This window comes from Mauremys mutica, chromosome 19, assembly GCF_020497125.1.
Source record: "Mauremys mutica isolate MM-2020 ecotype Southern chromosome 19, ASM2049712v1, whole genome shotgun sequence".
NCBI classification, from domain to species: Eukaryota; Metazoa; Chordata; order Testudines; family Geoemydidae; genus Mauremys; species Mauremys mutica.
The window spans coordinates 11,291,903-11,304,655 of NC_059090.1; the positions used below are offsets into that span (position 1 = coordinate 11,291,903).

Sequence of the window (12,753 nt, forward strand, 5' to 3'; positions counted from 1 at the left end):
GGCCTGGAATAATTTATCCAGCTGCTACAGCACAATCTGTGGCAACAAACCTGCTGGGAAAGAGTTACAAAAGAGAAGTGAAGTCAACGAGACTTCATTGTGGGGGCTCAGTGGTCTTGTCACTGTCACATCTTCTGTATGCCTGCAAGAATTTCACCCAATGCGTTTACTGGCTATATATCATTCAGTAAGGTCCCCCTAGAGCCGTGCTCGGTACTGCACCTCCAGAAACAGAGCCACAGAACTGCAGTTTTTTTTGTTTTTTTTTTTCCACCATAAAAGATTTATTTTCTTAATCATTTACATCTTTTACTTTTGGCTTGACTCAGATTTAGATGTAGAGGCCCTCAATGAGGACAGTCATCGTCTCTTGGCTGTCTGCTCCTGGCGTTTTTCCTTGGCCTCCTTCATTCTCTTGGCCAAAAGCTTAGCATATTCTGCCGCTTGCTCCTTGTTCTTCTGAGTTCGTTGCTTCTTTAGAGCAATACGTCTGCGCTTATGTTGCAGAACTCGGGGAGTCACCAATCGCTGGATCTTAGGAGCCTTGGTCCTGGGTTTCTTGCCTTCCTTGTTCAGGGGTCTCCTCACCACATACTGACGCACATCATCTTCTTTGGAGAGGTTAAACAGCTTGCGGATTCTGCTAGCCCTCTTGGGACCAAGTCGACGAGGCACAGTGGTATCTGTCAGTCCAGGAATATCCTTCTCACCTTTCTTTACGATAACCAAATTCAGGACACTTAAGTTGGCATCAACAATGCAACCCCGGACAGATTTCCGTTTTCTTTCTCCAGTTCTTCTGTTGGGTGCATGATGCCATTCTGCTGCTGTTCTGTCTGACGGAAACAAGGCAAAGTGTGAGAGTCATTGCGAGCCAGGAGTTGTTTCCTGTCTGGCAAAACACTTTCAGGGAGAATTTATTAGAATCCTATAAGCTCCTTTTTGTTGTGTGTTTGCACAGCGCCTGGCACCATGGCACCCTCGCTCAGGCCTGGAACTCCCAGGCTGTACAAATAATACTGCTGTAATATGCACTGAGATTGTAAGCTCTCTGCAGCAGAGACTGTCTGTGCGTGTACATGGCCTAGCACAATGGGCCCTCAAGCCTAGTAGCACAGCTGGGAAGAGAACCATCTGCCATAATCTGCTCTAACCACTGCTGCAAGCTGCCTTCATGAGATAGGAATTCAAAATGGGGATAAGCCTCTTACCCGGTTCCTCTCTGAGCAGGGTGTGTTTGGCCAGGCATTGAAGGAACTGCCAGTCCCTTGCTGATGAGGTTTGTTTTCTCCCCATGCTGCGGTGTCGCTCTGTGCAAGACATCACACCAGGAGAAGTTAAAACAAGAACATGTCGTCTGTGGTTATCTGGATACAGACCTGCCAGTCAGATGTGGAAAAGCAGCTATTAGTTTGTATCAGCTGATCACAAAAGCCACAGGCTGGTTAAATCCCAGTGTCACATAATTCAGAGGTCTCTAAAAAAACCCAAACAGATAGTGATTATGAATGATTAATAGAACAGAGAATAAGGCTATATATACATTGCGGTGTCAGGTCATTTACAGACCTCTGGTAAATAGCTGAATTGAGTGTTGCACTGACTTGCTTTGCCCGTGGAGAGCAATTTTTCATAATAATACACTGTCAGGATAAACACGGATACATCTTTGTGAAACACCATTCACAGCTGACCCAGGGTCCCCTACTTGCGTCATGCAGGAGAAGGGAGGACAAAGGATGGGAAACTGAGCGCCATATTTGGGGTCGGGAAGGAATTTTCCTCCAGGGCAGGTTGGCAGAGGCCCTGGAGGTTTTTCGCCTTCCTCTGCAGCGTGGGGCACGGGTCACTTGCTGGAGGATTCTCTGCAGCTTGAGGTCTTCAAACCACAATTTGAGGACTTCAATAACTCAGACATAGGTCAGGGGTTTGTTACAGGAGTGCGTGGGTGAGATTCTGTGGCCTGCATTGTGCAGGAGGTCAGACTAGATGATCATAATGGTCCCTTCTGACCTTAAAGTCTATGAAACATCACAGGGGGGCCACAGGACTTGGCAGCTAAGATGCAGGGGGACCTGTCTTGGGGTTAACGTGCCTGAAAAAGAGCGATGATGGCTCTAAATATTGGAAGAGCTTCTTTGGTGTTTCTGGCTAATGTGGTCATGTATGTGGAGACAGTGCAAAGAAACCCCAGAGTGAGGGAAGCCTTTCCTTAATGGGAGAGAGAGCGGGCGTAGCCCTGCCATTTCCTCCTCTCTGCCCCTTGCCTGCAGTTGTGAACTTGGCTCTGAATCAGTGAGATCACACTTGTACCCACCTGGATGGCTCACAGAGATTATAGCTCATGCTAGCTTCAGGTCGCTACCCGCAGGTCTACAGGAATGAGAGCTGTTACCTTCCGACCCAGGTGTGTTGGCCTGTGTGAAATGGATTGAGGTTTCAGACTGATACCTAGTGGAGAGGTGTCCACCTCACATAAACCATTATTTATCCGAACTGCCATGCTCATCAGCCATTGGGCACTGAATGGCCTTGAGGTAGTGAGGAAGTATGGTCTTGTGGTTAAAGCAGTACAGTGGGACTCAGGAGACCTGGATTCAACTCCTGGCCCTGCCACAGACTTCCTGTGTGACCCCGGGCAAGTCACTTAATCATCCTGTGCCTCCGTTTCCCCATTTGCATAACAGGAAATGTCATATTACTTTTCTCTGAGGCTTTGTCTACCTACAGTCTATGCACTTTGAAGCAGGCACAGTTTCTTACTATGAGCTTTCATTGCACACTGCATGATGGGGCCTTAATCTAGCTGCTACTATAAACATGAAGCCATAAACTAATAACGAGGCAGTACCTCTAAATGAGAGTAGCTCAATGCCACTCTTATTGCTGATCCGCATGCTGTATGAAATCTTCTGTGGAAGACTAGGGCATCATTTCCCAGTGCTGTTGATTGCGGCACCTTTCCCACTAAATTTACACACACATAAATCAGATCCATTCCATCCCAAAAGCTTTACAGTAAATTCTTTAGTGCAGGTATCTCAAACTCTTGGAAGGATTTCACACAGATGCATCTGTAAAATCTGGCCATTTACTTTTTTTAAAAAGATGTTTTTAAAACGCTGTTAGAAGCAAGTTTTGCTCATATGCGACGGGAGGGGGGGCGTTGACTGAAAAAGGTATGCGGAGGAATCTTTTAAAAAGTGTTGCTCCAAGAAAACCCGACTTCAGTGAACTGAAGGAATCTGGTTAAACATTTAAAACTTGTGCTCCTTAAAGTGATGCCTTTAATGGTTCGCGCCGAAGCTGCTACTGACTGAGCTTGAATAGCTGGCAGACCAACTCAAAATAAACTCGTTGGGACACACAAAGGATGCAGTTATAGCTTTCTCAAATTTGCAGTGGGATTCTGGCAGGACCTATGAGTTGAAGTCACTGCATGTATCTGTGTTGATTCCAGGCTGAAGTTCAGAGATTTGCTTAATAATAGAACACCACAATTTTGCGCGTCTATAGCTCCTTTCAATGGAGGATCTTAAAGCACTAACAAATAAAGTCTGACAATGCCCTTGTGAAGTATGGAAGCAGCAAACGGAGGCTGAGTGACCAACTCAGGGTGTCTCAGTCTGTAGGTGACAGAACCAGGAAAAGCAAATTCCTGACTCCCCATCCTTTGGTCTAACCTCTAGACAACCTGGCTTCTGCTCTAGTTTTCAGGAGGTGCATTTGTAACAAGCCAGCCTGTGCTTTCCAGACTAGAATGAACAGCTGAGTCATGGCATCTACGGTACCAGTTATGGGTTAAACTTGAACAAGGCAAGTTGTTCTCCCACTACAGCGTGTTAACAGGCAAAGGAGTTAAAGGTGCAGAATAAAACAAAACTAACCTGGAAAGAGAAATCCTCTTTCTTGCTGCAGACCGGCGGGTCGTTTGCAATGGTGCTTTCCCCATTAGGCCTGTTGGCACGGTCTCTGCCAACTCTGGCTAGGGCGGCATTAGTTGATGGCTCAGGTGATGTTTAGAAGGTAAATTCCTTTCCTAGTGTCTTGCTGAGTTGAGACATGCCACACTTGATTTGCACACGCACAGTCCCCTCCCCACATCACAGAGCATACTGTGCAGGTTGCATCTATCTGCAGATCCAGCACTTTCCTCCACAGCACAAGCTCCAGGCCATGATTATATATTGGGCTTTATAGCCTCCTGTAAATCCCATATCCTGTCGGGGTATGTGTTATAAACACATTTACAGAGGATTCCTTTTCTTTCCTTCAGTCGTCCACCCACTCTAACTAAAATGGCTGATTTTCATTTCAGTATTCTATTCTCTACTGTCCCATGCAGGATCAGCCTTTTAAAAATGCTGGATAAGAGGAAAATAGGAAAGATTTTACCTGTCAGAGGCACCCAGGGGTTGCAAAGTTTACATTCGCCCCCCCCCCCCCATGACTGATAGATTACCTCTGTTTAGGAACACAGCTGTCAGTATAATTAACAATCTAGTCCCAGGGTAGGGAGCTGAGTAGTAGTACAATGGAAGGAATCTCTGCATCACTTTGTCCTTCAAAGTAGTAAATTAGACAGCCATAAATATACCTGCAGTAAAGGGGGAGGGAGAACAGGGAAGGCACATAGGGAGCATCTTAAATTAGAACAAAAATAACCTACTTGATTTGCATTGATTAGCAAGAGTCATTTGCCTTACAAATTCCACTGTGCTATCAGCTTTGGCTGAAAATAGAGTGAAAACTCTTAAGGGCAGGAAACAATTCCCCCTGTGCATGTACAGCTCCGAGCACAACAGGGCCCCAATCTGGATTATCCACTGATAGAGTTATTAACCATTAATACTACACTGTAACCAACAACTTGAAGAGCCCAAAGACATCAGTTGGTTTTGAAAATCCAAATCCTGGCTTGTGCTACCCAGGGTCTGCACAGCTGAATGTAATACTTGGGTAAGACAATGGGATGATAGCCCGATAAGCTCAGGTCCTTCGTCCACGTGCTGCGTCTGTTGTCGGAATAGCTGATCTCTGAGGGTGAGGGGGAATTCAGTCTCCCTGACTCACGCAGCCTGCGGCGAATGAGCTGAGACACGGAAAGCTCGTAACGTCAACCTCAGGATTTTTATTAAAATGACTAGTGCCTAGGTGGAAAGACTGTTTCATTTGGGCTCTCTTCCAGCTATTCATTTCTGCACTTCCACACCTGCAAATCCTACTGGGACGGCTAATGCTCCGCCCTTAGCTAGATCCAGGCGATATCCCTGACCTCATACTAGGGCTGTCGGAAAGCAAAATATGGTCCTGGGTATGTTAAACCATGTGTCTGTAAATAAAGTCTATTACAGCCAGGATAATTTTAGGCTCGCTCAACACCGATCCCAACTATCTTTCCCCCCCCACCCCCCCAAGGATCCTTTGATACAAATGATTCTGAGAACTAGAACTTGAAGACCTCAAAAATAGTCCTGCTTTGGTTTGACTTCCCGTCCTCTATTCTTATAAATATACTGCAGAGTGGTCGAACTAACCTGCAACAAAACTAGGAGTTTCTACCAGCCACTGACATCCTAAAATACAGTAGATCAGGCCTGATTTGTTAAGAGTTTGGACTCTTTCCCCAAACCTCCTCTTAGCAAATACATTTCTTATTATTTGTATTGAGGTAGCACCCAGAGCCTCATTATGTTAGGCGCTCTGCAAACACAGGAGACACTATGGTCCCTGATCGGAAGAGCATTAGAGCTGACAGACAAATCAATTCTTATTTTATTGAGGGATCTGTAATTTTTGTTAAAGTGGATACATTTCAAACCAAATCCTACCATCTGTGCATATTTAAACATAACCGGGCATGAGGCTGTGCATCACTGTCTTCTACTAAAGGGACTCAGAACTACTCAAGCATGTTTGATAGGCTCTATACGGCTAACAGTTAATGGAGATTCTCCATTAGCTCACATAGTGGTGACCTGTGTTTTTAAGACCACGAAGATCTGATTGAAATTCTTGTGTGTCCATCATGTGCAACATAGTGTGACAGCTGCAAGATCCCTAGACATCTCTGAATTTGGTGCAAAATATTTTATGGTCTGCTTTAAAGTTTCACTGTGGATACAATGAGGAACAATTTAGTGGTTAGAAACAAAAAGGTGAGCTGCTTTTAGGACCAGGGTGTTTACATGGGAAATTAATTTTGCTCTTTCCTTAGTCTGATTCCAGGAGCAGCTGAAAGAGCTCTGCAAGGCGATAGCTCATGCTAGCTCTCTTGCAAGCAGAGAGGGATGCATCCAGGTCTCTTGCAGCTTTGCAAATAAAACCTTTGGACCTACTTGGATAGTTAGCTGCTAGAGGGCAGTTGGTTGCATGGGTAACCCTTTCAATAGGTCCTATATGATGTCAGAGCTTCCCGGCTTGTCTACACAGGGAAGCTAGTGCACAGATAGCTAGGGTGTGAATTAAAGCACACTAACTCCCCGTGTGAACACTCTTACCCTGCCCCAAGAGTGTCTGTGTGCAGGTTAGGGTGTACTAGCTAAGCTGCACTAACTACTCCAGGCTTTTCCCCGCATAGACCAGCCCTCTGGCCTATTGAAAGCCAATGAGATGTAGAGTCACTTTTGAAAATTTTACCCCATGTCTCTTTTTAAGTCGGCTCTACCTTGAATGGAAGGACAAGGTTTCCAGGGGAGATGCCTCTTTCCCACACTTCTGTTTTCGACGTTCCCCTCCACTGAGTGATGCTCTTCAGGAGAAGACGATGCTGGGATCCTGGCATTCCACTCCAGTGCGGACGATCTGTCAGACAACACTGTTCCCAGTTAACATGGCCCATGCTCATCAGTACCAGTGGGAAAACAGCCACTTCTGTGGCTGAAGGCGGCATGGTATCTTAGCAAAGAGGTGAAAGTAAATGAATACATAAATGCTAAGCATGCACGGAGGGAAAAAAAGATCAGGTTTGGTCTAGGTATCAAAACGTGCAGATAGGAACCTCCCCACTGACAGCCGCGGTGACATGAAAGGCAGTAGCAGATCAAGTAGCTCGCACGACTCTTGCGTTGCACAAATATCTGCAGAAAAGTCACACACACACTATGGGATCTTCCAAAGGGCAAAATCTGGCCTTCAGCTTTAGGCGCAACGACCCACCTGCACCAAGTTGTTAACTGGTGCCAAAGTTTGAGTGTGCACAATATGCGCATATACGAATACACGTATCGTATACTCAACTATAGCCATATTCACGCCCCTATGTGTGTGCATGAGAATATGGGTGTGTGTAAAGGGGGGGAATAGAGCTGAAGGGCCTAAGTCCCATTTTCAGCAGTGCCACTGGCATGTCAGATAACAAGTCTCATGGAAAAATCAGTGGGACTTGGATTACTTACGTGTCAAGGTCATTTCTGAAAATCGGGTTTTGGCTCCTACATCACTCAGGCCAGGTGTACACTACAGACTTCTGGCAGCATCGTTACGTCGGTCAGGTGTGAAGAGGGGCGATCCCTGGCCGACACAGCTGTGCCAGCTGAAGCCTCTAGTGTAGAGGCAGCTGTACTGGCGAAGCTGCCAGTAAAGCTTATTTTGCTCCTGCAGGGTGTTTTACTGTACGAGCACTGAAAGCAGCTTAGCCTGCATCCACACTGGAGCACTTTGCTGGGATAGTATACGGTATTCCTATACCAGTGAAGCACTGCTAGTATAGACATCAACCCAGGTACTTTGAAAACGTTTGCCTTAAGGTCCCATCTAATTCCCATTCACTTCAGCGATGCAGGATGAGGCCCTAAGTTAAAAGCTGTCAGGCAGCAGGACTTACCTTACAAGGTAACTCATGCGATGGCGCGTCACTGAACCGTTTTGCTGTCAGTTTTAAATGCACTAAATTACTAAGGCAAAGCGTCTCGTTAAGGATCCATTTACAAATGCTTCGCTGTTTATTCAGTGGGGACCAACTACACCTCTGCTCCATGACGCCCAACTGTGCAGCATGTTGCAGTAGAGACACGGGTGTTGTGTTTCCTGTGAATTTAACCAGAATCTCCAGCCTCCTCAAAACTTCACCCTGGCTGAATACAGTAAGTTGTAATGGGGGATTTCCTGGATTGCTCGGCAAGAGAGAGGATACTAAAGCGCAGCACTACATGGTGCATAGCATGACTGTTTTCCTGAACAAAGGCAGTTTCTTAGCTGGGAACAGTACTCAACTCCATCTCGCAGTCTTCAAATCTCTGAAGCGATCACCCAGGCCAGGGCGGGAACAGAGCAATGCACTGCCTTCCAATGACCACAGCAAATGCAGCCAGCCGGGGCGTGGGGTTGAAGGATGGTGACGTATCCATACTGGATTTCATCCCTGGACGGAGACCTCAGCTGCGTACTTCAAAAGTTGCCTGGAGAACTATTGGCCTGTGCGCTGCTGTGAGGAAAGCTAGCCTAAGGGAGTCGGCAGCACATCGAGCGGGGGGCCTAAGTCAAGGGAACGAGGCAGAAGATCAGTGTAATTTGGATCTTTGGATGGTAAAGCAACTGGCCTCAACTCCCCTTACCCAGACCTCCACTCAGGCCCATCGATATGGGGCTGAGTCCTGTTGGGTGGAGACCTTCCATGGAGCCAGAGTGGCAAGTTGAGGCTCAGATTTGGGTTTGTGTGGTGCCCTTCTTCCTCCCAAAGCACAGACTTCAGCGCAGAGGGGGCAGTGATTGTGTAGGCACACACACACCCATAGCCTGGGAGATACCTGTCAGAACAAGGGAATGTTTCCGAGCACTTATTAATAAGTGCTGCAGTATTAAATAACAATGGTCCAAAAGGTGCTCATGACACTTGTACAATGCAATAGTTGGAGGCAGTTCTGCAGTCCCCCCCACCCCGTAAGGAACGGCGCCAGGCTTACTGGCTCCTCCTTTCAAAGAGTGCAGTGGGATGGATCGCTTACCTTCCGGCTGAGTGAGCCCTGCATCACCAGTGAATCTGGAGGACGGCACCACTAAGAATGTCGGCATCCCTCCCTGCACACTCGGCGTCCTGACGGAGGGCTTGATTTCAGAGTTGGAACTGCCCTCCAGGTGTTCAGCAGAGTCACATCTACACCCATCAGGGCCGGATTTGGCTAGTGGCCTTCCAGTGCCTACTACTGCCTAAACCCTGACCCTACAATCGGATCTACATGAACAGGCCCTCGCGACTGTTTAGAGGCCCATATAATTCATTGGCGCTTGGTGTGAGTACCAGGATAAACATGATGTTCAGGATCTTAGCTGCCTAGTCACCATTTGATGCAAGCAGCTGGGTACTGGGATAAGACCTAGTACAAACTTCTCTTTCCCTGGCATTTGTTGCCTTTTAGAAAAGGCTTAACAAAGGAGAGTTACATCTTATAAAGACAATGCCAAGCTCTGCTTTATTTTAATCAGTTTGATCAGTACAAAAGCAGATAGCGTATGTTTCGCTTTTTTTTTTTCCATTTTAATTAACACTTTACAAAGTACAAAATATACTGTCATTTGTTTTGGAACATTAGGATTTTTTTGTTTGTTTTTTTTCTTTTCCATACAGTACAATAAATCTCGAGTTTCAGCAAAAGACCAGCAAGTAAAATAAGCATGTGCACTCTCCGTGTAAAGCAAAACCATCCCATCTTCCAGCTCCACGCTTCGTATGAGAACGAGATCCTTCGCTGCTGTTGCAGTGCGACAGGGTGAAATTCACCTCTGTGCAGAGGACTGGCACAAGAGCTACCAACCATTTCAATCTGACTGAAGCCTTTCCACCTCAACCTAGCGAAGACTGATACATGGGCGTAATTCTGTGTACTGCAAACAGCCCCACTGGCTTCAGCTGAGTCACTCAGCGTGCGTATGTGTGTCAGTCTGTGCAGGATTGAAGTCTCAGGGAACATAGGTGTTGTCCCAGTCCCTTGCATAGGGGTGAACTGCCCCCTAAGTTAGCTGCTTTCTGTAGCCTTTTTTTTTTAAATAAAGAAAAGCCTCCATCACATCATTTATCCCAATTTAAAAAAAAAAAAAAGATGGTTCCAATTAAGGAACGGCTTTGTAAATTCCTGTATCTGCATGACACTAGCAAAGACAGAACACTATGGAAATAAACAAGGCCGTGTTACCAAATATTTCTTTTCACACACCCCCAGCCCCTCACACCCCACTGTAAGATAACAGCAACAATTTTGCTTTCAGCACCAGGAGCGTTTGCCAGAAATTCAGATGCCATTTGGGGTCTGAACGTATCATACTTATGATTAAGTTACAGAGGAAAGTTCAGCTCAAATGCCATGTGAGGAGTCAAGGAGTCTCTGGGATAAACATAATTGAAATCTCCAATTTTCCAACTGGGCTGAATGAAGCACAAGGTGGGAAGGGTGACTGGCCGGAGGTCCTAGGGTCAGCAAAGCTTAGGACCAAGCACGGCTCTGATCTGGTTATTTGCCAGAAAACCTGAGCCATACAACAGCCTCCTGACTATGATCTGCGTCAGTCTGCTTACCAGTACTTCGGACCAGGGTTGGATTTTTTAATTCAAGAAAGAGAGTAATCGGTGCCCTGTTCAAGCAAGTCAAAACACTAATGAAATGGCCATTAGCAGCAAAGGGCCCTAGGGAAAGAGCCAGATTCTGATGTGAGTTACAGTAGGGTAAATCTGGAGTAACTCTGCTAACTGCAACAGAGTTTACACTGGCATAAATCTCTGGCTGCAAGGGGGTTCTCTCAAGTTCCACACCAGAGTCTGTCCCAAAATGCTCAGCTAAGAATTGGCCCAGTCAGTCCATTAAAAGAGCCCATCCAAATGAAAGTTCTCAAGGTGCAGTCTAGGGTCAAGCTGTTTGAAGCACAGTGACCCTGATGCCAATCAAGCTGTTGGGAAAGTCCAACACACAGCCCGCTCCACAAACCTCACTCTCAGGCTTCTTTGCCTCAGACCCAGAAACAGGATTTCAGAGTCCCCACAGTTCAAAATTCCATCCACCAGGCCTGGGCCCACCAAGGAGCTCAGGCCTGGCCCTCTATTCCTACTGGAGCCATCGAAGTTAACCACTCGTGTGAGTAAGGGTTTACAGCATCCGGCACTGAGAGCTGGTTAAATACATGACCTCCAAGGGTAGCGTTCGAGAACACTGGAGAGGTACGGCCCATTCGCTAAATGGGAGCACTGTCATTACAGTCTGACACTGTCATTGTGGGCTCAAGGGCCTAGTTTTGGTTGACCTCCTAAAAAATAACAGAGAAAGGAGTTTGCGCTGGAAGGAAACGCTGCCAAATTAGAGCCTCCACCAGCAAACTATCAGCATCTAAGACTGCCCCTTCACAGACTCTGAATCTAAGGCCAGCACAGTATCCGGCATGTGCTGAAACAAGTCCCCAGTCCTTCCTGAGCACCTCTAATGACCGCAGCGAATTCCAGTTACTACAGGTAACGCACAGGGGGTTATGAATGAAGAGAGACAGTCAATGGGACAGAGGGCTGAAGTCAATGGGAATTTTGCTACTGACTTCAAAAGTGGAGGAGAGGCAGTCAGTATTCTGCTCTTGCACTGCAGCCTAAAGCCACAGTTCCTGTAACTGATAGCAGCAGTCACCTACCTACCATCAACTGCAGGATTAAGACCTATGTTGTTATTAATAGCAGCAGCAGGTAGTCCCACGCCCTAGAGGAAATCTGCTGACGCCCAAGGATTGCCTTTGTGTTGGGAAATATTTTCAGAATTGCACTCAGAAGAGGCCATCAAAAACACTGGGAAAATGGACATTCTTACCCACACCCAGAGAAGTTTAAAAAAAAACAAACAACCCACCTCAAAACCAACAAATGTATTCTCCCTCCTTCCCCCTACTCTACAGTATACATTTACTAAGTCAGAGCAAATAAAAGCCCAGAGGAAGATAGGAATAGCAAAGGGGTCTCATTTTCATTGATACAAAGGCCCCTTTTTTCATTGCTCTGGCAGGACTAAGAGGCTTTAAAGTGGGCATGAATGTAGTCTGCACCCACTTGAATTTCCCTTGACTCTGCCAGAATGGCGTAAAGTGACTTTGGTGTAAATGAGAATCCGGCCCTTGGAGCGTTGCAGTTCTAACTGTCAGCCCAGCCCAGTCCTGCTCAGACAGAACATTCTCTAGTCACCAAAACCTGCCAATTTGAGAACGAGCGACCGCGGAGGGATGCAGTGGCGGTGGTGATGATGATATTGAGGGAGGAGGTTTTTTTTTTTTTAAATGAAATACACAACAGAAGTAAAGCTTAGGTCTTCACCTCAAAGCAGACATTACCTGTTCCTAACGTACAAAGGAAGAACTGGAAGCTTCTCTTGCAGAACTGTCTTTTTTTTGCAAACTTAGCCTACAAGCAAAAATCTGCCAACGAGATGTTCCTGAATACTGACTGACTGGATTTCACCTCAGCCTATGTGAAATGGCACCACACACACACAAAAACACAAAAGGAAAACATGGAGAACAGCTGGCAGAAAGGAGACATTCAAAATTCAATTATTTCTTCAAGACAAGACTAGCTAAATAGACGATCTATGCATAGTGCTGCAGGTTAACCCAGTAACTGTGTAGAACAGCCCTGGCACACCCGTGTATGCTCAAGACGATGTGTTATGCTTAAGGATCTCTCTCTTCTACCACACATCCTAGTCTTACCAAGGGTACAGCTCTCTGATTTCAAGAGGTATACTGGTAGGCCAGCTTTTTACATAAGGATTTTTGCTTTAGCAGTATTGCAAA

At 46.2% G+C, this 12,753-nt stretch overlaps 2 protein-coding genes across 6 annotated transcripts in view; one reads left to right on the forward strand and one right to left on the reverse strand.

The window, feature by feature from the left end:
- LOC123353096 (40S ribosomal protein S6-like) overlaps window positions 1-3,873 on the reverse strand; it is a 29,001-nt gene extending 25,128 nt beyond the window's left edge. For 4 of the 5 annotated variants that reach the window (XR_006574397.1, XR_006574395.1, XR_006574396.1 and 1 more), the window contains exons 1-2: window positions 2,318-3,873; window positions 1,212-1,379 (exon numbers count right to left, since the gene is read on the reverse strand). Coding sequence is in view for 1 of the 5 variants with exons in the window: in XM_044993890.1 (XP_044849825.1) it covers window positions 361-836; window positions 1,212-1,296 (561 nt within the window). In the remaining 4 variants the exon portion in view is untranslated. Of the gene's footprint in view, window positions 1-299; window positions 837-1,211; window positions 1,380-2,317 lie in introns of those variants that run through there. The other variant, XM_044993890.1, reaches the window with a different exon arrangement.
- The window catches only part of RCC1L (RCC1 like), a 47,852-nt gene extending 36,886 nt beyond the window's left edge, over window positions 1-10,966 (forward strand). Inside the window, 3 exon segments of the mRNA XM_044993891.1 lie at window positions 9,566-9,590; window positions 9,593-9,642; window positions 9,644-10,966. Of these exon segments, the coding sequence (XP_044849826.1) occupies window positions 9,566-9,590; window positions 9,593-9,642; window positions 9,644-9,769 (201 nt within the window). The 3' untranslated portion in view covers window positions 9,770-10,966.
- The last annotated feature ends 1,787 nt before the right edge of the window (window positions 10,967-12,753 follow it).